The sequence below is a fragment of the Bos indicus x Bos taurus genome, chromosome 14, assembly GCF_003369695.1.
Source record: "Bos indicus x Bos taurus breed Angus x Brahman F1 hybrid chromosome 14, Bos_hybrid_MaternalHap_v2.0, whole genome shotgun sequence".
Taxonomy (NCBI): Eukaryota; Metazoa; Chordata; class Mammalia; order Artiodactyla; family Bovidae; genus Bos; species Bos indicus x Bos taurus.
The window spans coordinates 60,360,328-60,383,252 of NC_040089.1; the positions used below are offsets into that span (position 1 = coordinate 60,360,328).

At 36.4% G+C, this 22,925-nt stretch overlaps 1 protein-coding gene across 2 annotated transcripts in view; it reads left to right on the forward strand.

Moving 5' to 3' along the window:
* Positions 1–22,925, forward strand: part of LRP12 (LDL receptor related protein 12) — a 90,929-nt gene that overhangs the window by 30,665 nt on the left and 37,339 nt on the right. The window contains exon 2 of one of the 2 annotated variants that reach the window (XM_027561338.1): positions 8,598–8,654. The exons of the other annotated variant lie outside the window; for it this stretch is intronic. Within the exon in view, the coding sequence (XP_027417139.1) occupies positions 8,598–8,654 (57 nt within the window). The remainder of the gene's footprint in view (positions 1–8,597; positions 8,655–22,925) is intronic. 2 annotated transcript variants of the gene reach the window in all.

Here is a 22,925-nt window from a genome sequence, read left to right on the forward strand (position 1 = left end):
GGTCCATTATCCATTGCTTCATCAGGACCAGCAGCAGGAGTTCTGTGTTTGAGGTTTTAAAAATCTGTCTTTGTTGCTATTAAAAATTGTATCTTATCTATCTTCTGACTGGCTGTTGCTTGTTTCTATAAAGATGTTTTATTTTTGTATGCTTATTTTATATCTTCCTACTTTACTAATTTATCATATTTTTTTATAATTTTGCTCTTGACCTTCTTGGGTTTTTCAAGTACATATACAATCATATCAGATACAGATAGATGTCATTTTACCTCTTCTTTCCCAGTCCTTATGCCTGTAATTGTCTTTTTTTGTGTAATTGCACTGGGTTAATATGGCTAATATTGTGGGTACTCCTATCTTCCATTCCCATTTTTAGTAGAAAAGCCTCCAAAGCTTCCTACCTGAGTAAGAAGCTTGCTAATTTTATTTTGGTTTTATATTGTTTGCTTCTGTTTCATATATTTTAAATTATTTTCTCAGTAGATAATCAACTCTGGTGGCAAAGACTATGCCTTTTACTTACATATCATCAACCTACTGTTCATTCGTTTATTTGATTAGATTTGGACCAAGTATCTCCTATTGTGTGTTGGGTTCTGTGCTAGTCACTGGGTTATAAAACAGAACAAACCCAGCTATGTCCCAGCACCCACCCACCTTCCCCCACCTAGATTAAGGTCACACGTTAGACACTGCACAGATAATACAATGTGATAAGTTTTCAGAAAGTGACAGTACTATGCTGCTGCTGCTAAGTCGCTTCAGTCGTGTCTGACTGTGCAACCCCATAGACGCCAGCTCCCCTGTCCCTGGGATTCTCCAGGCAAGAACACTGGAGTGGGTTGCCATTTCCTTCTCCAGTGCATGAAAGGGAAAAGTGAAAGTGAAGTTGCTCAGTTGTGTCTGGCTCTTCGAGACCCCATGGAATGCAGCCTACCAGGCTCCTCCGTCCATGGGATTTTCCAGGCAACAGTACTGGAGTGGGGTGCCATTGCCTTCTCCGGACAGTACTATGGGAGCCTGTTAACAGAATGACCTAACCTAGTATGAGGGAATCAGGAGCTACCTTCCTAAAAAAATAATATGTTAAAGTCCAAAGGCAAAAGACACAACTGACTCTTTTCTAAGTGAAATCTAATATTTCTGGAAAGAAGAGATAGAGTGGAAAAGTGAATCATAAGAGAGGAAACTTTTGGAGTAGTTGGGAAGGCTCATACTTTGGAGAGTTTGGTAAGCCCTATTTACAATTTTGAAATTTTTCTTTAGGTAGAATAGAAATGATGTTTGCTTTGGATGTATACATATATATGTATGTACATATTTTCATGTTTGATACTTCTTCTCACTGCACAGTGAAAACAAGATTGTAGGATGCTGATCATATAAGTGACTTGTAACTGCTACTCATAAACTTTTAAACCAGTGATCTTCCATACAAATTGGAGTAGTTGTGGCAGGTGGGTTTTAATTCTGAAAGTTAAGAAATTAAGTACTGTTTCTTTTGCAAGTAGGTATATTCACGTCCACATTCTTTTTGTTTTTTAAGTAAGGAGCACAAACTTTTTAATGACTTTGAATTTGAATTTTTAATCCATCCAATTACTTGCTATAAGCTGGTTTTCTTGCCTTAAAGTGAAGTGCTTTTTTTAAGGATAAGTTGAGGGAAGCCTTGTGAGGTCCTTAAGGTGTGTCTGGCATGTATCTATCACATCTTAGCAGTATTTATTAGCTATTTTTTTAAAGAACTTTAGTTCTTAAAAGAATAAGAATAAACAGGAAGAAAGATACAAAGCAACAAGGATGGAGAGACCATAAATTAAGACATTCTCTAAATGATAATATTCTGTTTATGCAGGTGAGTAAATCTTAGGAGAAATTGTGTAATTAAGGTTCATGAATAAAATAAATAGTAAAACTAAGGTTTGATTCCACAGAGTCTGATTCCAGAGCTCAAATTCATCACCCTGTGGTCTTTTTTCCTAAAACAGTACGTGTCTCTTTTAGAAGATTCTCTCTCGTATTGCAGACATTACAGAACCATATTTTACCTTGGTAAGAAGAATTATAAGTGGGACCAATTGTCTTTGGAATTTGGTCAATCAGATCAGATCAGTCGCTCAGTCATGTCAGACTCTTTATGACCCCATGAATCGCAGCACGCCAGGCCTCCCTGTCCATCACCAACTCCCGGAGTTCACTCAGACTCATGTCCATCGAGTCAATGATGCCATCCAGCCATCTCATCCTCTGTCGTCCCCTTCTCCTCTTGCCCCCAATCCCTCCCAGCATCAGAGTCTTTTCCAGTGAGTCAACTCTTCTCATGAGGTGGCCAAAGTACTGGAGTTTCAGCTTCAGCATCATTCCTTCCAAAGAAATCCCAGGGCTGATCTCCTTCAGAATGAACTGGTTGGATCTTCTTGCAGTCCAAGGGACTCTCAACAGTCTTCTCCAACACCACAGTTCAAAAGTATCAATTCTTCGGCGCTCAGCCTTCTTCACAGTCCACCTCTCACATCCATACATGACCACAGGAAAAACCACAGCCTTGACTAGACGAACCTTTGTTGGCAAAGTAATGTCTCTGCTTTTGAATATGCTATCTAGGTTGGTCATAACTTTCTTTCCAAGGAGTAAGCGTCTTTTAATTTCATGGCTGCAGTCACCATCTGTAGTGATTTTGGAGCCCAGAAAAATAAAGTCTGACACTGTTTCCACTGTTTCCCCATCTATTTCCCATGAAGTGATGGGACCGGATGCCATGATCTTCGTTTTCTAAATGTTGAACTTTAAGCCAACTTTTTCACTCTCCACTTTCACTTTCATCAAAGTGAAAGGCTTTTTAGTTCCTCTTCACTTTCTGCCATATGGGTGATGTCATCTACATATCTGAGGTTATTGATATTTCTCCCAGCAATCTTGATTCCAGCTTGTGTTTCTTCCAGTCCAGCGTTTCTCATGATGTACTCGGCATATAAGTTAAATAAGCAGGGTGACAGTATACAGCCTTGACGAACTCCTTTTCCTATTTGGAACCAGTCTGTTGTTCCATGTCCAGTTCTAACTGTTGCTTCCTGACCTGCATACAAATTTCTCAAGAGGCAGATCGGGTGGTCTGGTATTCCCATCTCTTTCAGAATTTCCCACAGTTTATTGTGATCCACACAGTCAAAGGCTTTTGCATAGTCAATAAAGCAGAAATAGATGCCTTTCTGGAACTCTCTTGCTTTTTCCATGATCCAGCGGATGTTGGCAATTTGATGTCTGGTTCCTCTGCCTTTTCTAATACCAGCTTGAATATCAGGAAGTTCACGGTTCACATAGGAATGAAAAAAAATTAAGTCTTAAAAATTATTTCCTTAAGTGATGATAAAACTTTTTCTTGTTTTCTAGAAGTTCTAGCTAATTAGCTGGTCCACTAACTAATAATTAGTCAGTTGCTAGGTGGCCCAGTAATAAAGAATCCACCTGCCAATGCAGGAGGTGCAAGAGACACCAGTTCAATCGGTGGGTCAGGAATAGCCCCTGGAGGAGGAAATGGCAACCCACTCCAGTATTCTCTGGAAAATTCCATGGACAGAGGAGCCTGGCGGGCTACAGTCCATGGGATCGCACAGAGTTGGACATGACAGAGCATGTGCACACATACGTATACAATGTATGGCTATAGAAGTAATGGTTTACCAGACTGTGTATTATTGCAGTATATAGCAACTTTAAAGGGTGACTTACGTGAGAATATCTTGCATGGTCGCACTGTAGTTGCAATGAGGAGGTAGTGTGTGTACGACCTCAAATGTATGGGGTTTTCTTGTCTTGGGTATTGGGGGCTGGGCATTAGGGGAAATATAATGAACTTTGTACTAACAAAGCAATTTGGGGCAGTGCTCTCAGCTTATAAGGTGTGTTTTGTAAGTGGCATTTTTGTAAAAATGGCAAGTATACCTCAATTAAGCAGCCCACTTATTTCATGTGATCCTTAGAGTAGGAAATATCTAGTATAATGTAATCCTCAAAAAAGGGCTAGTTATTTGATGTTACCAGAAATTATAATCTTTTTTTAGCTTTTAAATAGGATTATTTTTAAATTAGAGTAAATTTATGGGAAGTTGGTAGTATCATGTTTTATGACTTAAAAGTATTGTTATGTTGGTTTTGAAAATCAATAATACTTCTGAAATTATAATATTTCATACAATATTTATAAGATTTGTTTATTTAGAATGATGGGAAATGAACTATATGTATTCTCTTCTATTTTTTTGATAATATTAATAAGTTTTTTTAAAAGGAATCTGTGCCTGTTGTAGTAAATTCGGTCAATGCTGAAGTATACAAAGCAGGTCTTCCTCTTTAATTTCAGTTTGTGTATACCCTTAGACACACACACATATATATGTATACGTGTATATATATATACACACACATGCATTCATGTATCTTATGCTTATATAAACATATGCATTAACTATATAAAAATTAAAATTAGATCATATTCTAATGTTATTCTGAAGCATATTTAACTTAGTGGGTGTATCGTTTCATGAGAGTACCTGTAGAATTAGGCTTCCGTTGTAGCTCAGTTGGTAAAGAATCTGCCTGCAATGCAGGAAACCCAGGTTTGATTTCTGGTTTGGAAGATCCCCTGGAGAAGGAAATGGCAACCCGCTTCAATATTCTTGCCTGGAGAATCCCATGGACAGAGGAGCCTGGCAGGCTACTGTCCATGGAGTCCCAAGAGTTGGACATGACTTAGCGACTAAACCACCACCACATACAGAGTTAATTTGGTTTATTGAATATTTTATTGTAAGGCTGTTTTTAATTTGTTCATTTACATGCTAATGGGGGTATAGATTAAATTCTCTTTTTTTCTACTAAAAGAATTCTCCTAAACCCTGTAAGATAGGTATTATCTGCTCTGTTTTAAAGATGAAATTAAGACACAAAGAGGTTACGTAACTTGCCCTAAATTGCACAGCAAGTAAATATTGGAGCTGGTGTTAGAATCCTGGCAATCTAGTCCAGAACCCACAGTCTTGAATACTACATTGTTACTGTTTTCCTTCTGCTTGTCTTTATTCTGTTTACTGAATTAGAATAAAAATTTAATGTATAAAATATATCTAATATTAAGACTCTCCTGAGGATAATTTAATATTCTACCTTAAGGGTATTTGAATCTTAGGGTCATAGATTACACAGCTTTAATTTGGAGTTGTAGCTACTTTAGAAGTAGAAGGTTTAAACCCTACTTCTCAAATATTAATGTGCATTCAAATCACTGGAGCAGGGGAATGATCTTGTTAAAATGTAAATTCTCATTCAGTAATCTGGGGTAGGGCCTGAGACTCTGCCTTTCTAATAATAAGTTCCCTGTAATGCCAGTATTGCTGATCTTCTTATACATAGCAAAGATTTAGGCAATTTATACTGACCTTTAGCAAATGTAGTTAGTTGTTTATTGAATCTCTTTCTTATTTACTGTTTTGTTTATGCTACCAATTTTCATAAGTTGTACACATTAAAGAAATAATGTAGGAGCTTTCTAGTAGTTTCATTTCTGTGTCTGTATCATTTAATATTGCTGGGAAAAATGTGGCTTCTGTGGTACTAATGTTCAATACTTATATAAATAACTGATCCGATTTATTTGTGTACTAAATACAACTTACACACCTATGCCACCATTTCCACTGGATCATTTTTAATGGAGGGAAATATAATATCTCTTTTCATTTTGAAGGCTGTAGTTGAACTAAGAAGGTTGTTTTATCACTATTCTTCTTCAGTAATAAAAATATATTATACATAGCTATAAAAATGAATTTCTGTTCAGTGCTGTGTGTCTGGCACTGTTGTTGTTCATTTGCTAGATCACGTCTCACTCTTTGCAGCCCCGTGGAGTGTAGCATAACAGGCTTCTCTGTCCTCACTATCTCCTGGAGTTTGCTCAAGCTCACATCCGTTGAGTTGGTGATGCCATTTAACCATCTAATTATCTGCTCCCCCTTCTCTTTTTGCCTTCAGTCTTTCCCAGCATCAGGGTCTTTTCCATTGAGTCAGCTCTTTGCATCAAATGGCCAAAGTATTGGGCCTTTAGCATCAGTCCTTCCAGTGAATATTCAGGGTTGATTTCCTTTAGAATTGACTGGTTTGATCTCCTTGCAGTCCACGGGACTCTCAAGAGTCTTCTCCAACACCACAGTTCAAAAGCATCAATTCTTTGGTGCTCAGCCTTCTTCACAGTCCAACTCTCACATCCATACATGACCACAGGAAAAACCATAGCCTTGACTAGACGAACCTTTGTTGGCAAAGTAATGTCTCTGCTTTTGAATATGCTATCTAGGTTGGTCATAACTTTCCTTCCAAGGAGTAAGCATCTTTTAATTTCATAGCTGCAATCACCATCTGCCGTGATTTTGGAGCCCAAAAAAATAAAGTCTCTCACTGTTTCCCCGTCTATTTGCCATGAAGTGACCAGACCAGATGCCATGATCTTGGTTTTCTGAATGCTGAGTTCTAAGCCAACTTTTTCACTTTCCTCTTTCACGTTCATCAAGAGACTCTTTAGTTCTTCTTCACTTTCTGCCAAAAGGGTGGTGTCATCTGCATATCTGAGGTTATTGATATTTCTCCCAGCAGTCTTGATTCCAGCTTGTGCTGCCTCCAGCCCAGCATTTCTCATGATGTACTCTGCATATAAGTTAAATAAGCAGGGTGATAATATACAGCCTTGACGTACTCCTATTCCTATTTGGAGCCAGTCTGTTGTTCCATGTCCAGTTCGAACTGTTGCTTCCTGACCTGCATATAGGTTTCTCAAGAGGCAGGTCAGGTGGTCTGGTATTCCCATCTCTTTCAGAATTGTCCACAGTTTGTTGTGATCCACATAGTCAAAGGCTTTGGCATAGTCAGTAAAGCAGAAGTAGATGTTTTTCTGGAACTATCTTGCTTTTTCGATGATCCAGCGGTTGTTGGCAATTTGATCTCTGGTTCCTCTGCCTTTTCTAAAACTAGCTTGAATATCTGGAAGTTCACAGTTCACGTATTGTTGAAGCCTGGTTTGGAGAATTTTGAGCATAGCTTGTGCAGTAGTTTAAGCATTCTTTGGCATTGCCTTTCTTTGGGATTGGAATGAAAACTGACCTTTTCCAGTCCTGTGGCCATTGCTGAGTTTTCTAAATTTGCTGGCATATTGAGTTTAGCACTTTCACAGCATCATCTTCCAGGATTTGAAATAACTCAACTGGAATTCCATCACATCCACTAGCTTTGTTCGTAGTGATGCTTTCTAAGGCCCACTTGACTTCACATTCCAGGATGTCTGGCTCTAGGTGAGTGATCACAACATCGTGATTATCTGGGTCGTGAAGATCCCCCTTAGTGCCTTGGGGGATGCTAAGCAGTAATCAAGCAACCACAGAAATGTGGTGGTTTAAAAGATAAACTATTAATTATAATATTTGCTATTATCTTCATTCTTTGAACCCGCAAAGAGAATTCTGCTTTTGCCATTGAAGTTTCTCCCACCTAGCTTCTTCTGAATGTGCCCTGCATTAGGGAGAATGCTTTATCAGCTGGAAATTGACCTAATGCATAGACAAAGACAAAACTTTGGAACTAAACATGAGCAACTTGTACAAGAAAAGTAGAGGTAGATGGAAATCTTTCATAATACTGCTAAATTAAATTTTTAAGAATAATACCTGAGGGACACTGTTTACTCATTTAAAGTAGTAAATAGTTTCTACTTTAAAAGGAGTCTTTTTTAAACACTGTTTTTCTAGCTGACACTTGGTAACTAATTTCAGTTATTTGAATGCTTCCATGTGCCCACTTTGTGGTAGGAGGTATAGAAAATCAGGGGCTACCAATATAGGATAATATTATGTCTCTACTCTAAAGACGATTGATTGATTGAAGGTTGCTCAGTCTTGTCCAACTCTTTGTGACCCCATGGATTATACAGTCCATGGAATTCTCCAGGCCAGAATATTGGAGTGGGTACCCTTTTTCTTGTCCAGGGGATCTTCCCAACCCAGGGATAGAACCCAGGTCTCCTGCATTGCAGGCGGATTCTTTACCATTTGAGCCACAGGGGAAGCCCCTAAAGACAGAGTTGTTGATAAGAAAATGTTGACAGATTTAGAAGACAGTGCAATGCAAGACCTTTTTTTTTTTAGGTACCAACATGTGTGACTATAGCAATGAGCACATTGTGAACTGATTAAGCATGATTTTAGAGAAATGCTGTTCTAAAAACTTTATGATTGTCCCTTTTCTAGTAATAGTACTAAGTTCTCTTTTGACTGTTCACTTGATAGAAAATTCTTTCTTGTATTAATCACATCTATATATTTGGCCTTTACATTACACTACCTTGTTGTGATTTCCAAAACATTTTGTTGTTATTACTAAGATTATGATTTGGGGCTTTATAGTATTGTTTTGAAGATTATTATGAGACTTTAATTTAGTTTCTGAATATTATAAGTAGCTCTAAGTACCTGTTTTTCTGTTAGAGGGAGAATCTGAAAAATTTTTTTAAATTTTATCTTGGAAATTAGTTTATTCATTATGTTTAATTTTAGGAAATCGTGCTCTTGCAGAACATTCTGAAAATGTGCATATTTCAGGAGTGTCAACTGGTAAGTCATTTTTTGTAATGTTTAAATTTCATGCATGACTTATATGGTAAATATTGAAGGCCACCTGGTATCTTATGAAGTGATATTTGGCTATAAAAATTATTACTGCTTTTTGCAGCATGTAATAAGGAAAGAACTGGAACATGGAGAAATTCTCACAAGATAAAATTGATACTTGCATGCCTGTGGATTGATTATATTTTTCCAGACGGACTGCATAATTATTTTTCTGTACAAACATTGAACCAAGAGAAAAGTTAGCTCAAGTTGAATTTGTGTTTTCTTTCCATACAAAGTTATATGAAATGAAATTTATTAAAATGTAATTTTGAATGCTGTTCATAGCATCGGAGCCTTAGAAATTAGCATTTTTGCCTGATGTTTTAGATGAAATGCTACTATACATGAAACTGTAGTACTTGAATGCACAATTTATATGTTACTAAGAAGCACCCCAACAACATTTTTGCATCTATGAGATTCAGAAACTTGCTAAGGTAAATGCATTTTCCCCACTCATTTAAATGCTTTTATTAATTAATAATTACTTAAGGGCCCATAACTATTAAACTGTTCATTCTTAAATATACAAATGAACAATAAGGGCAAAGAACTATATTCAATATCTTCTAATAAACTAATAGAAAGTAATCTATCACCTAAAATTAACACAGCATTGTAAATCAACTGTAATTCAGTTAATTTTTTTTTTCATTCTTAGGTGAGTTCTACAACTTTGATACCATTTTTACCTTATCAAGTACAGTTACTTGGAAAGCAAAATCTTTGATTTTCACATAAACTGAAATAGAGTTTACTATTATTCCCTATATTCTTAATGAGTTTTGTGTAGTTAAAAAAATTGCACTTGGTGTGTTTGTCAGTGTACTTCTTGATTTCTTCATGTTTTCTTACAATTCTGTGGTTTTTTGTTTCTCATTAAGCAAAACTGAAGGTTTCCTCTTTTGTTTTAGATCTGATTTTATATTTAAAAAGTTAATAGACTTAACAAGTAGTCAAGGAGTTAGCCTGTGCCAGGCCAAACAGATTGACAGGTCTGGTTTCCTGAAAGTGAAAATAGGTGCCTTTGCAGCCTATGTTAATTATTTTACAGTGTGTTTCCCCATTTTCATATGCTTTCAGATATTATACAGTTGTGTATATCAAGTTAAAAAAGGTTTATTTAGGGTTGACCTTAATTTTCTCCCTTTTTCTACTTTGGATATCTACTGAGAATTGTGATGACTTTTCCAAGTTGTCACTATGAAGTAAGAAATTGTTTACGAATGTTTAATTTACACAGCCAAATGATTATTATCTAATTCAGTGATTTTCAGATTTTTTGGTCTCAGGACCCCTTGTAAACTTTTAACAATATCAGGGATTATATGTATTAGTCTACTCAGGCAGCTACCATAACAAAATACCATAGGCTGAGTGGCTTAAATAATAGATACTTAGTTTCTCACAGTCTAGAGGCTAGAAGTCCAAGGTCAGGGGCTGGTGGTGTAGTTTTCTGATAAGACCTTTCTTCCTGACTTGCCGGTGGTGCCTTCTCACTGTGTCCTCACATGACATTTCCTGTGTGTGCTCTCGGAGAAAGTGAGGTACTCTGGTGTCTCCCTCTTCTTTATAAGGACCCTAGTCCTATGGGATTAGGGTCCCATCCTTATGAGTTACAGCCTGGCTTCCAAATACAGTCACATTTGAGGGTTAGGACTTCAGCAAATGAGTTTGGAAAGGATGCAATTCATCCCATAACAAGGACTTATGTTTATATAGGCTATAGCTACTGATATTTACTGTATTGGAAATTAAAACTGAGAAATTGTTTAAAAACTTCTTCATTTACTTGCATATGAAAGTAGTAAATCCATGGCATCTTTACATCAATAACATAATTTTACTAAAAATGCATTTTCCAAAACAAGAACATCAGTAAGAAGAATGGTATTGCTTTACAGTTTTGCAAACTTTTTAAAGATTGGCTTATAAAGGAGTACCTGGATTCTGACATCTGTGCACTCAGCCTTTTGTAACGTGTTGCTTTGTTTGACAATATGAAGACAATCCAGCAGTACACCAATGTGTAATTTGAAAAGAGAGGAGTATTTCCATAACTTTTTTCGGATAATTGTGAAGATTCTTCTTTGATATAATGCCAGAACTCAACAAGTGGTGGTTTCTTAAAGGTTAGTTGCAAATGGGATCTGAAACCGCATCAGTGAACTTTTGTTCCCTGTTTTACAAAAATCCAGTGACCATTCTTTCCCTTTAAAGGGGTTTTTTCCCACCATGCATGATTTTGTAATATGAAGTAGATACTTGAAAATATTGGTTGGCTGAGTTATGTGGATTTATAACATAGGTTTATTTTCTCTAAAAATCTAAAATTAAGGTGTTAGCAGAGTTGGTTTCTTCTGAGGCCCCTTTCTTTGGTTTGTAGATGGCTGTCTTCTATCTGTATCTTCTCATGGTCCTCACTCTGTGTATCTGTGTCCTGATCTCTCCTTATTGGGACACCCATCACATTAGATAGGGCCCACCCATGAGACTTCATTTTAATTTAGTTGCCTCTTTAAAGATCTTGTCTCAAAATTCAGCCACATTCTGAGGTACTGGCAGTTCAGACTTTAACATAGGAGTCTTAGGGGTGACACAGTTCAGTCTGTAACAAAATGAGTGTTTGAATTAAATGTATTTATATATCAATAAATTAATTTCAGAGTCCAGTGAAACCTTATTAATGGCTTATTGTTTTTCCTGAAAGTTTGTCTTATAAAGTCTTTCTTTTGTGGAAAGAGAAGATTAAGATGAAGTGTATCCCAATCATATCATTAAAAATATAAATGGATGCTCTCTTAAAACGTGATTTTGGATGTACAGATTCATTGCAGTTTTTCTTTAGTCAGTATGGAGCTATAGAAGGTGTAATGCTTGGTATAGTATAAGCCTTCTGAATTCCTTGTATACCTAGTTGAAATGAGAGCCCTTTTATTGCTCTTATAAATGGGAAATTAGCTTTTGGAAGAATCTCTAAATGTAGGACTTGCTCTTTCTTGGGATCAGCAAACAGCAAAAGTGATGAGGTGGCTCAGTGTTCTGTGGAGCTGCCTGCTTCTGCTCTTCACCTGCTCTTTTCACCTCTGCTGCTTTATTTGACAGTGCTTAGCACCTTAGCTCATTCATTCTTTACTTTCTGGAAATTTTAATGACATTTTTTTAAGAATTTTAACTTAATGTGCTCTAGTATTTTCAGGTAATTTATTACCCAGATCAGGACACTTTGAAAGCAAAAGGGTACACTGTTTTCAATATGCTGATACCACAAGCAAACCAGAACTATCCTAGACAATTTGGAATGTACAGTCACCCTAACTGTAATGAATTAAATTCATTCAGCTTGTATTAAACACCTGATATGTACCTTGTGCCAAGAAGGATGGGAGTAAATAAAAATATTCCTTCCCAACTGAGCAGGCTCATCTGCTGCTCAAGCCAAGGCCTCCTCTGTCTACTCTTGCAGGTTCCAGGATCCTGAGCACTGCCACCACCAAAGTCTCCTTTGACCACACTTGAGGCCCATGTGGCCCGTCCATGCCAAAGCCTCCTCCAGAATCTACCCTGGGCACCCCAGCATGAGAGCAGAAGCTGCCAATGCTGGTGGGGCCGAATGCTAAAACATGGGGTTAGGAAAGTGACTCTAGGGAGAGGACTGCTGTTGGCTATGCAGAGACAACATGAAGCGATGGGAAAATCTGGACAGACGAATCACAAGTAGGGGCTTCCCGGGTGATGATAATGGTAAAGAATCCGCCTGCCAATTCAAGAGACATAAGAGACCCGGATTCGATCCCTGGGTCAGGAAGATCCCCTGGAGGAGAAAATGGCAACCTGGTCCTGTATTCTTGCCTGAAAAATCCCATGGACAGAAGAGCCCTGTGGGCTACAGTCCATGGGGTCACAAAGGCTCTACATAACAGAGCACACACATAGGCATAAGCAGTCACAAGTAATGGAATTGAAACTGTGATTAAAAATCTTCCAGGAAACAAAAGTTCAGAACCAGATGGCTTTATAGGTGAATTCTGTCAAACATTTAGAGACGAGCTAACACCTATCCTTCTCAAACAATTCCAAAAAATTGCAGAGGGATAAATACTCCCAACCTCATTGTACGAGGCCACCATCACTCTGATACCAAAACCAGACAAAGATACCACAAAAAAAGAAAATTACAGGGCAATATCACTGATAAACATAGATGCAAAAATCCTTAACAAAATACTAGCAAACCAAACCTAACAACATGTTAAAAGGATCATAATAATGATCAAGTGGGATTTATCCCAGGAGTACAAGGATTATTCAGTGCCTGCAAACGAATCAATGTGATACACCATATTAACAAATTGAATAAAAAACATATATTCTTCTCAGTAGATGCAGAAAAAGCTTTTGACAGAATTCATCATCCATTTATGATAAAAAAAAAAAAAAAAAACTCTCCAGAAAGTGAGCATATAGGGAACCTATTTCAGTATAATAAAGGGCATATATGACAAAACCACAGCAGACATTCTCAGTGGTGAAAGCATTTCCTCTAAGATCAGGAACAAGACAAGTATATCCAGTCTCACTACTTTCATTCAACATAGTTGTGGAATTTGTAGCAACAGCAATCAGAGAAGAAAAATAAAAGGAATCCAGTTTGGAAAAGAAGAAGTAAAACTCTCACTTTTTGCAGATGGCCTGATACTATACATAAAAAGTCCTAAAGATGCCAATAGAAGACTGAGCGACTTCACTTTGACTTTTCACTTTCATACATTGGAGAAGGAAATGGCACCCTACTCCAGTGTTCTTGCCTGGAGAATCCCAGGGATGGGGGAGCCTGGTGGGCTGCCGTCTATGGGGTCGCACAGAGTCGGACACGACTGAAGCGACTTAGCAGCAGCAGCAGAGCTCATCAATGAATTTGGTAAAGTTGTAGGATACAAAATTAATACTCAGAAATCTCTTACATTCTTACACACTAACAATGAAAGATCGGAAAGAGAAATTAAGGAAACTATACCATTTACCATGCAACAACAAAAAAAGAATAAAATACCTAGGAGTAAACCTACCTAAGGAGGCAAAAGAGCTATCTTCAAAGAGTTGGACATGACTGAACAACTTTCACTTTCAAAAGACTAAGTTATTCATGAAAGAAATCAAAGATGACACAAGCAGATGGAGAAAAATACCATGTTCTTGGATTGGAAGAATTGGATTGTGAAATTGACTATACCACCCAAAGCAATCTGCAGATTCAGTGTAATGCCTGTCAAATCACCAAGGACGTTTTTCACAGAATTAGGACCAAAAATTTTTACAATTTGTATAGAAACACAAAAGACCTCAAATAGCCAATGCAGTCCTTTTTTTAAAAAAGATTTATTTTATATTTTGGCTGTGGTGGGTCCTTGCTGCTGCACTCGGACTTCTCTAGCTGCTTCCAGCGGGAACTGTCTGCGGCAGTGCTTGGGCTTCTCACTGTGGTGGCCTTGCTTGTTGTGGAGCGCAGGCTCTAGGCACACAGGTTCAGTAGTTGTGGCAGATGGGCTCAGTTGCACAGCAGCATGTGGGATCTTCCTGGATCAGGGACCAAACTGGTGATATTCGTTTCATTGCAAGGTGGATTCTTAACCACTGGACCATCAGGGAAGCCCGGCCGAGGCAGTCTTGAGAAAGTAAAGCAGAGCTGGAGCAATCAGGCTCCCTGACGTTACGCTATACTACAAAGCTACAGTAATCAAGGCTGCATGATACTAGCACAAAAACAGAAATATAGATGAATGGAACAAGATAGAAAGCTCAGAAATAACCCATGCATCTGTGGTCACCTAATCTGTGACAAAGGAGGCAAGAATATGCAATGGAGAAAAGACAGTCTCTTCAATAAGTGGTGCTGGGAAACTGGACAGGTACATGTAAAAGAATGCAATTAGAACATTCCCTAACACCATACACAAAAATAAGTTCAAAATGGATTAAATATCTATATGTAAGGCTAGATAACTAAAAAATTCTTAGAAGAAAACATAGGCAGAACAGGCTATGAGATAAATCACAGCAAGATCTTTTTTGACCCACCTCCTAGAGTAATGAAACAAAGAGAAACAATTCGGATTTAATGAAACTTAGAAGCCTTTGCACAGCAAGATAAACCATAAACAAAATGAAAAGACAACCCTCAGAACTGGAGAAAATATTTGCAGATGAAGCAACAAAGGATTAATCTAACAGCTCATGCAGCTTGATATCAAAAAAACAACCCAATCAAAAATGAGAAGACCTAAATAGATACTTCTTCAAAGAAGACATACAGATAGATGGCCAACAAACACATGAAAAGGTGTTCAGCATCACCAATTATTAGAGAAATGTAAATCAAAACTACAGTGAGGTATCACCTCACACCATTTAGAATGACCACCATCAAAAAATTCACAAACAGTAAATGCTGGAGATGGTGTAGAGGAAAGGGAACCCTCTTTCACTGTTGGTGGGAATGTAAATTGATACAGCCACTATGGAGAGAAGTATGGAGGGTCCTTAAACTAAAAAGTAGAACTACCATGTGACCCAGCAATCCCACTCCTAGGCATATACCTGGAGAAAACCATAATTCCAAAGGACACATGCACCTTAGTGTTCACTGTAGCACTGTTTACAACAGCCAAGACATGGAAACCACCTAAACGTCCATCCACAGAAGAATGTATAAAGATGAGGCACATATATACTACTGAATATTACCCAGCCATAAAAGGAATGAAATGATGCAGTTTACAGAGATGTGGAGAGACCTAGAGACTGTCGTATAGAGTGAAGTAAATTAGAACAGGAACAACAATTATCGTATAATACTATTTATATGTGGAATATAGAAAAACAATGCAGGTGAACTTATTTGTAAAGCAGAAATAGAGATGCAGAAGTAGAGAATGGATATATGGATACATATGGACATATGGACAGGAAAGGAGGGGTAGGGTAAATTAGGAAAATGGGATTGACACATACACTAAATATGTATAAATCAGGTAACTAATGAGAACCTACTGTATAGCACATGGAACTCTACTCAATGCTCTGTGGTAAATAGGAAGGAAATCCAAAAAAGAGGGGAGATACATGTATATATCGGCTATATATTTATGTATAGCTGATTCACTTTGCTATATAGCAGAAACTAACACAACACTGTACAACAACTATACTCTAATAAAATTAATTTTAAAAATATTCCTGTCTCAACTTACCATAGAATTGAGAAGATAGACATGTGATAAGTGCACCTGTAGTATGTTCTTAATGTAGTAAATCCTGTGGTAAATAATGACCACGTTAAGGTTGATCATGAATTTATAAAAAACCTAGTTACAATGTCTGGTGAGAGGTAAATGATTTAATATTTTTCTTTACTTAGTTGTGAGTAATACTAAGTACTTAGTTTTGTTTATTCATATGAATTTTTATGGAAATTAGTAATTTATGATTAATAATATAGCTTGGGTTCTTAGGCCTCAGATAATTTATTTCTATTTCTAGCATTCTGGTCATTTTCATCTTCCTTTTCCTCAAATCTTTGCTAAGAGATATGTTTTTATCCTTTTGCTGGTTCTTATGCTATAGGAAATGTCACGAGAAAATGGGAGTTAGCAAAAAGTATATATCTAATGGTTGTATAATGGAAAAGAATGATTGGATAAAGTGTTATTTTTTGTATGCTTGCTTTCTTTAGAATTTTTTACATGATTTCATACATAAATCATGAAATTTTATCACAGAAATTGTAAGTAATTTAATTGTATATAAGAAAGTAGGAAGGCTATTTTAATATTCTTTTTTTAAAATGCCTAAGTTAAATGCCTCCTGTTCTGTTTTGAATGTCTAAGTTTGTAAAATGGCTAATTTATTGTTCATCTCCTACATAGAATGAAACATTTTTTAGATCAGATTGACTTATACATATTAAATATATTTGATTTTTAATATGTATCTATTTTGAATTTTACTATATAATCTATATGTATTTGAATCAGAATAATTCTAGGTGCACTCACCTATAATGGAAAAGAATCTAGAAAAGAATATATATATATGTATATATCTATATATACACACACACATATATACATATATAACTGAATCATTTTGCTGGACACCTGAAACTTAACATCATAAATCAACTGTACTTCAATTTTTTTAAAAAAGAATATTTCTAGATGTAATTTGATTATGTCCTCATTGCTCTTAATTACTTCCAAATCATTTTTTTGTTTTCATAAATTCTGTTAATACATTATGTAAATTACATTAAATATTTATAAAAATTGGAAAAAGAGCAGATAGATTACAAAAATCACCCACTAACCTTGTATTCCTAGTAACTAATAATATTATAATTTATTTCATTTATACTCTGTGTATACCTTTAAAAATAATTGTATTTGCATTTGGATTATAAGTAACTGTGTGTCCTGCCTTTTCTATTTAACATTGTATAGAATACATTTTTTTCATAGTTATTATTTTAATACCTATATAGTAAAGTTTCCATCCTCTGGCTATATTGTAATGTTCTTAAACATACCATTGGGCTTTTTCCCAATGGGTTCTCCCTAGTCTGGATTATGTTGCAAGGAACAATTTAATATATATTTAGCCCTTTTTTAAATTTCTGAGATTATTTCTTTGGCATAGATTTCTAGAATTGGAATTACTCTATCAAAGGTCATAAAGAATTTAATGACTCTGAAAACTTTCTGACAGATTGCTTTCAGAAAGGATTGTACTAATTTACAGAGCTACCCCCAAGAAAGGAGAGCACTTAAACTGCATATAGTCATGCTTTTCCTGTTTAACTTGTTTCCTACCTTGTTTCTATTAAAGTCCCAACCTTTTATTTTCCCCAGACTGTTCAGAAATGTAACTGTTTACTTCTTTTCAGGTTCATGGCTCAGAGTTGTGACATTGCAAAGAATAAAAGAATGAGATTGGCTTTGTTTAATGGTTAAGCAGAAACTACCCTGAAATTTAAGACTTTCTGGTTGCTAATAGGTGCAGATGTTAGAACAAGTGCTTTCTGAGCTAGAAAGTTTTTATTTATGAAATTTAATAAGTTATTCCCAGTTCACCAATGATACAGCTGCTGAATGTTCCTACCTTATAACATCTGTAGCTAAAAGCTCTCAGGTTAGCCCAGTCTTGAATCTTCTTTATATTTGACTTCAAATCTTTGTCAGACAAGGCTGATGTTTCAGAAAGCAGAGAAAGAGAGTTATCTACTTAGGAAGTTTCTTTCCTAATACGTATTCATATTAATTGAATTACCAGAGTATAGAAAATAGTAGCTGTTACCTGTTATTCTTCCTATGTTCTGTCAGAATTTTTATTTTATTAAAATCATCACCCTTTCTTGTTTTTGTGTTTTTTCATTTTACAGTTCCTATTCTTGTCCTCAATGGCCCAGCATCCTATAAGTCTTTTAAAACTAATAATTTAGTTGTAGGCCTTTTAAAGTAGGAGATATTTTCCTTTTTTTTTTTAATTTTTTAAAAAAATTAAAATGTGGACCATTTTTAAAGTCTGTATTGAATTCGTTACATATTGCTTATGTTCTGATTTTTTGGTTGTGAGGCATTTGGGATCTTAGCTCTCTGACCAGGGGTTGAACCCATGCCCCCTGTCTTGGAAGGTGAAATCTTAATCACTGGACTGCCAGGAAAGTCCCTAGGAGATATTATTTCTAAGTTGCAATAATTTGCTTACAAATTATTGAGCAACATTTTACAATAGCATGAAGCACTGTAGTAAAATAGCTTTAGTTTTATCCAGTTTTAGGTTGAATACTACAATATGGTATATTGAAGTTTCCCTGGAAGAACATCTTGGTTTAGTAATACTTTTATTGTCCTAGAATTTTCAGATCTTACCCAAAAAAAGTCTGAAAGGAAATGAAGCTTAAACTATAATTTTTTTTAAATTTAATTTTATTTTTAAACTTTACAGTATTGTATTAGTTTTGCCAAATATCGAAATGAATCCGCCACAGGTATACCCGCGTTCCCCATCCTGAACCCTCCTCCCTCCTCCCTCCCCTACCCTCCCTCTGGGTCGTCCCAGTGCACCAGCCCCAAGCATCCAGTACCGTGCATTAAACTATAATTATTTGATAGCAGTTCACAGTTGTTTTTTAAATATAGAAAAGTTACACGAATAAAACAACAGGTACAAGTGGTTCTTTGTACCTTTCTTGTTATTTTAATGTTATTTTTAATTATTCAGTTAAATACCTGGACCTCTTGCTAAACTTATGAAAAAGAATTTCACCAGTTCTTTTGAGTAATACAGTATCTTTTATTCATGTTGCAAATGTCAGGGGGAAGGAAAGTTTATGAATTTTATAGTTTTTAGGATTTCAAAATATAAAAACACAACTTTGTGTGAACCCAAGGAACTGTCCTTCGAAGAAAGTGAGTGGAGAATACAAGACAGTATATTAAACAAAAAAAAAAATTAGTTCAGGAAACAACACCACATTAGTTTTTAGGATTTCAAAATATAAAAACAGAACTTAGTATGAACACAAGGAACTGTGCTTCAAATGAAGAAAGTGAGGTGAGTGGAGAATACAAAACAGAGTACATTTCAAAAACAAAAACATACCAGTTTCGTTTAGTTTATAAACAATGACTATACAAACATTGCCTGCCTTCAGAGAGTTTATTTTTGAAACACTTGAGCTTTTGGAGTAGAGCATTCCCTGTTAATTTTAGCAAAGATATAATGGTAGTATTATAATGTTTATATACTTTTATATGTAATATTATATGCTGCATAATTAAATCTACTATAACTTTTTATACAATAATATATTTTATGTGAAGCATTTACCTAATCATAACATTTCATGTGTTATAAATGTCAAATGTTTACTGAACAATTATGTTTATAGCAAGATTATTATATCTTATAATTGTATGTTCTTAATAAAGTCAACAGCAGAACATTAAATGTAGCAGTACCATAGACAGAACAGGGTGTAATGTGACAGAGTATGCAGTGTGTAGATGGCAGAAGTGATCATCTACTCAAGTGAGCAGGCAGGCCAGCTCTGCTGAAGGTAAAAAACAAGTTGCATTCAAACATTTGACATTTTCTTTTCTACTCTGTTAACTTTGAGAATAATTTTTTTTAAACTTTGACAGTAATTATTCAGTGTGTTGTTCATTAAGTCATGTCTGATTCTTTGTGACCTCTTGGACTGCTGCATTCCAGGCTTCCCTGTCCACTACTCTCTCCCAGAGTTTGCTCAGATTCATGTCCATTGAGTTAGTGTTGCTGTCTAACCATCACATCATTTGGCTCCTTCTCCTTCTGCCTTCAATCTTTCCCAGTATCAGGGTCTTTTCCAGTGAGTCAGCTCTTTGTATCAGGTGGCCAGAGTATTGGAGCTTCAGCATCAGTCCTTCCAATGAATATTCAGGGTTGATTTCCTATAAGATTGACTGATTTGATCTCCTGTGGTCCGAGGAACTCTCAAGAGTCTTCTTCAGCACCACAATTTGAAAGCATCAATTCTTTGGCTTTCAGCCTTCTTTATTGTCCAACTCTTGCATCCTTACTTGAATACTGGAAAAGCCATAGCTTTGACTGTACAAACCTTTGTCAGCAAAGTGATGTCTCTACTTTTTAATAAGCTCTCTAGGTTTGTCATGGCTTTCCTTCCAAAGAGCAAGCCTCTTTTAATTTTATGGGTGCAGTCACCATCCTCAGGGATTTTGGAGACCTGAGATCATGTTAATTATTTGTACTTTTGCTAAGGCATGGATTTGAAGATACTGTGCATCTGTTGTGCAAAAGCCAGTCACTTAGCAGATGAGCAGCGTTAATTAACAGACCCATATGGGACTTCCCTGATGGCACAGTGGTAAAGAATCCACTGCCAATAAAAGAGACACAGTTTTGATCCCTGGGTCGGGAAGAGAAAAAAATGGCAACCCACTCCAGTATTCCTGCCTGGGAAATCCATGGACAAAGGAGCCTGGCTGGCTGCAGTTCATGGGGTCGCAAGAGTCGGATATGACTTAGCAACTAAACAACAACAAACAGATTGAAACAAGTTGGGTGATTTAATCTTAAGCTGCAGTGATAGAAATATAATATCCAGAACATAGTCCGTCAAACTCTTTATTCCTCCCTTAAACATAGTCTGAATATTAGGTTTATTTCAGGATGTCACCCTTGACAGAGGACACCAAGACTGGAATACTCTCAGAAGATGTGTTATACTAAAAACTGAATCAAGGCTGATAGCAATGACTTATAAAATGGTGAACCTCAAGGCCAGTTTATCTTTGCTCTGGTGCTAATTCCTGCATTTCTTCTATGTTTCCAGCAAGAATCACAGTAAACTTCAAAAATTAGTAGTTTTTCCCATTCTGGAAATACAAGTAGTAGCTTGCTTAGCATTTTATTCATCTAGAGTGCTTAAATTTAGAAAATGTGAGTAACGTATCAATCGTTTTTATACCCTTCCAGGAAAAAATTGCCCTTTTATGGCCTTTTTAAAAAGGTATAAAAGGTTGAATCTTCTGTATTCATTTTATCTTATGCTTTGCCAGCAAAATTCAAAATTATTCTTGCCCTTAGAAATTTTAGGATAAAAATAGTTAGGTAGTTCCATTAAGAGTACTCTGCTGATCTTATACTCATATTGTGCTGTAACCCTCTTAGAACTAAGAAGACTGTATTTTTTTTTTTAATTTTCCTTCTGTATTTTCCCACATTTTGTACCTATTTTAACTCTTTAAAATGTATTTTACTGCCATGTAACCCCTGATTATTATTTGTTTGTTCTGGACATTGTTGTCACTGTTGTTTAGTCACTAAGTCTTTTGCGATGCCATGGACTATAGTCTCCCAGGCTCCTCTGTCCATGAGATTTCCCAGGCAAGAAGACTGGAGTGGGTTGCCATTCCCTTCAGGGGATCTTCCCAACCCAGGGATCAAACCTGGGTCTCCCATATTGCAGGCAGATTCTTTATCACTGAGTCACCTGGGAAGCCCTGGACAGTAGTGACCTTTAAGAAGCCAAGAAGTTAATGCCTTGAATAGAGCTAAAGACCAAGTGAATATTTTGGTCCTTGAAAAAATCATTAAGAATTACAGGAATAAGTTTATTGCTGTATCCATTCTTAAGTATCTGCTCTAATGTAGAGGAATGAATATCCAGTTATTATTCATTCTGGATATAGGATATCCTGGGTATAGGAGTTCCTGCTTTCAAAGATATGTGTGATTCCCAAGTCTAAGAGTAATGAGAGAGTATCCTAAGTGTGAGTGATAGATTAATATAAAGTTTTCTGCTTATACTGATTCTTACATTTTAAATAATTAAAAAGCTTTCCCATGTTAGACTACTAAACATTGCTATTAGAGTGCTAGTAATTATTTCCCTAAAGGGAAAAGGTTAATTTGCTGACCTCTCAAAAAAATTAGAATGAAATGCAAAGTAATTCTAAGGGGTACTACTTACATCCAACCTGTCTCCTTCCAGCTCAGTCCATCCTCAGAATGTTGACTCTTCTGAGTTTCGTTACGACAGAGCTCAGGTATTAAAGGAGTCTGGACAACAAAGGTCAAAAAAATCAAGACGCTAAGTGTGAGCAACAAACCCCGTCAAGTTGCAGAAGTGGACTTTCAAACTGAGTTTCTTCCTGACCAGGGTTTCTGTGTTCCCTATTGAGTTGCAAAGCTGAGCTGTGTCCTTCCAGGGGGCATCCTGCCAAAGGGCCATCTTGTGCTTACATGTCATTCATCTTGCAGATTCTGACACTCAATGGGTTACTTGCCCTGTGTTTTCAGCAATCCATGGTCTTCATGCTCGACATGCTTGCTTTCTAAACTCTGCCTATTTGTCCAATATGAAGAATCTATAAGAACACAACCACTTTCCATTAGTTGTCCAGCCTTCTCTGGTTTCCTCTTCTCTACTTCTCTTTCCTTTGAAATACCTCCCTCAGCATTCACTGCCTACCCTTACTGCTTCTATTCTGCCCCATATCCTAATCAGCTTACCTGGAGTTAATGTATATATGTACATACTATTATTAAAAGAACTTCTAGAATCCTATTTAATTCCAAAGAGACTAGGAAGCAGTTTTGTCCTGCCTGCAGTCCCTGTATAGATTTGTAGCCAATAGGAATCAGTCTTTA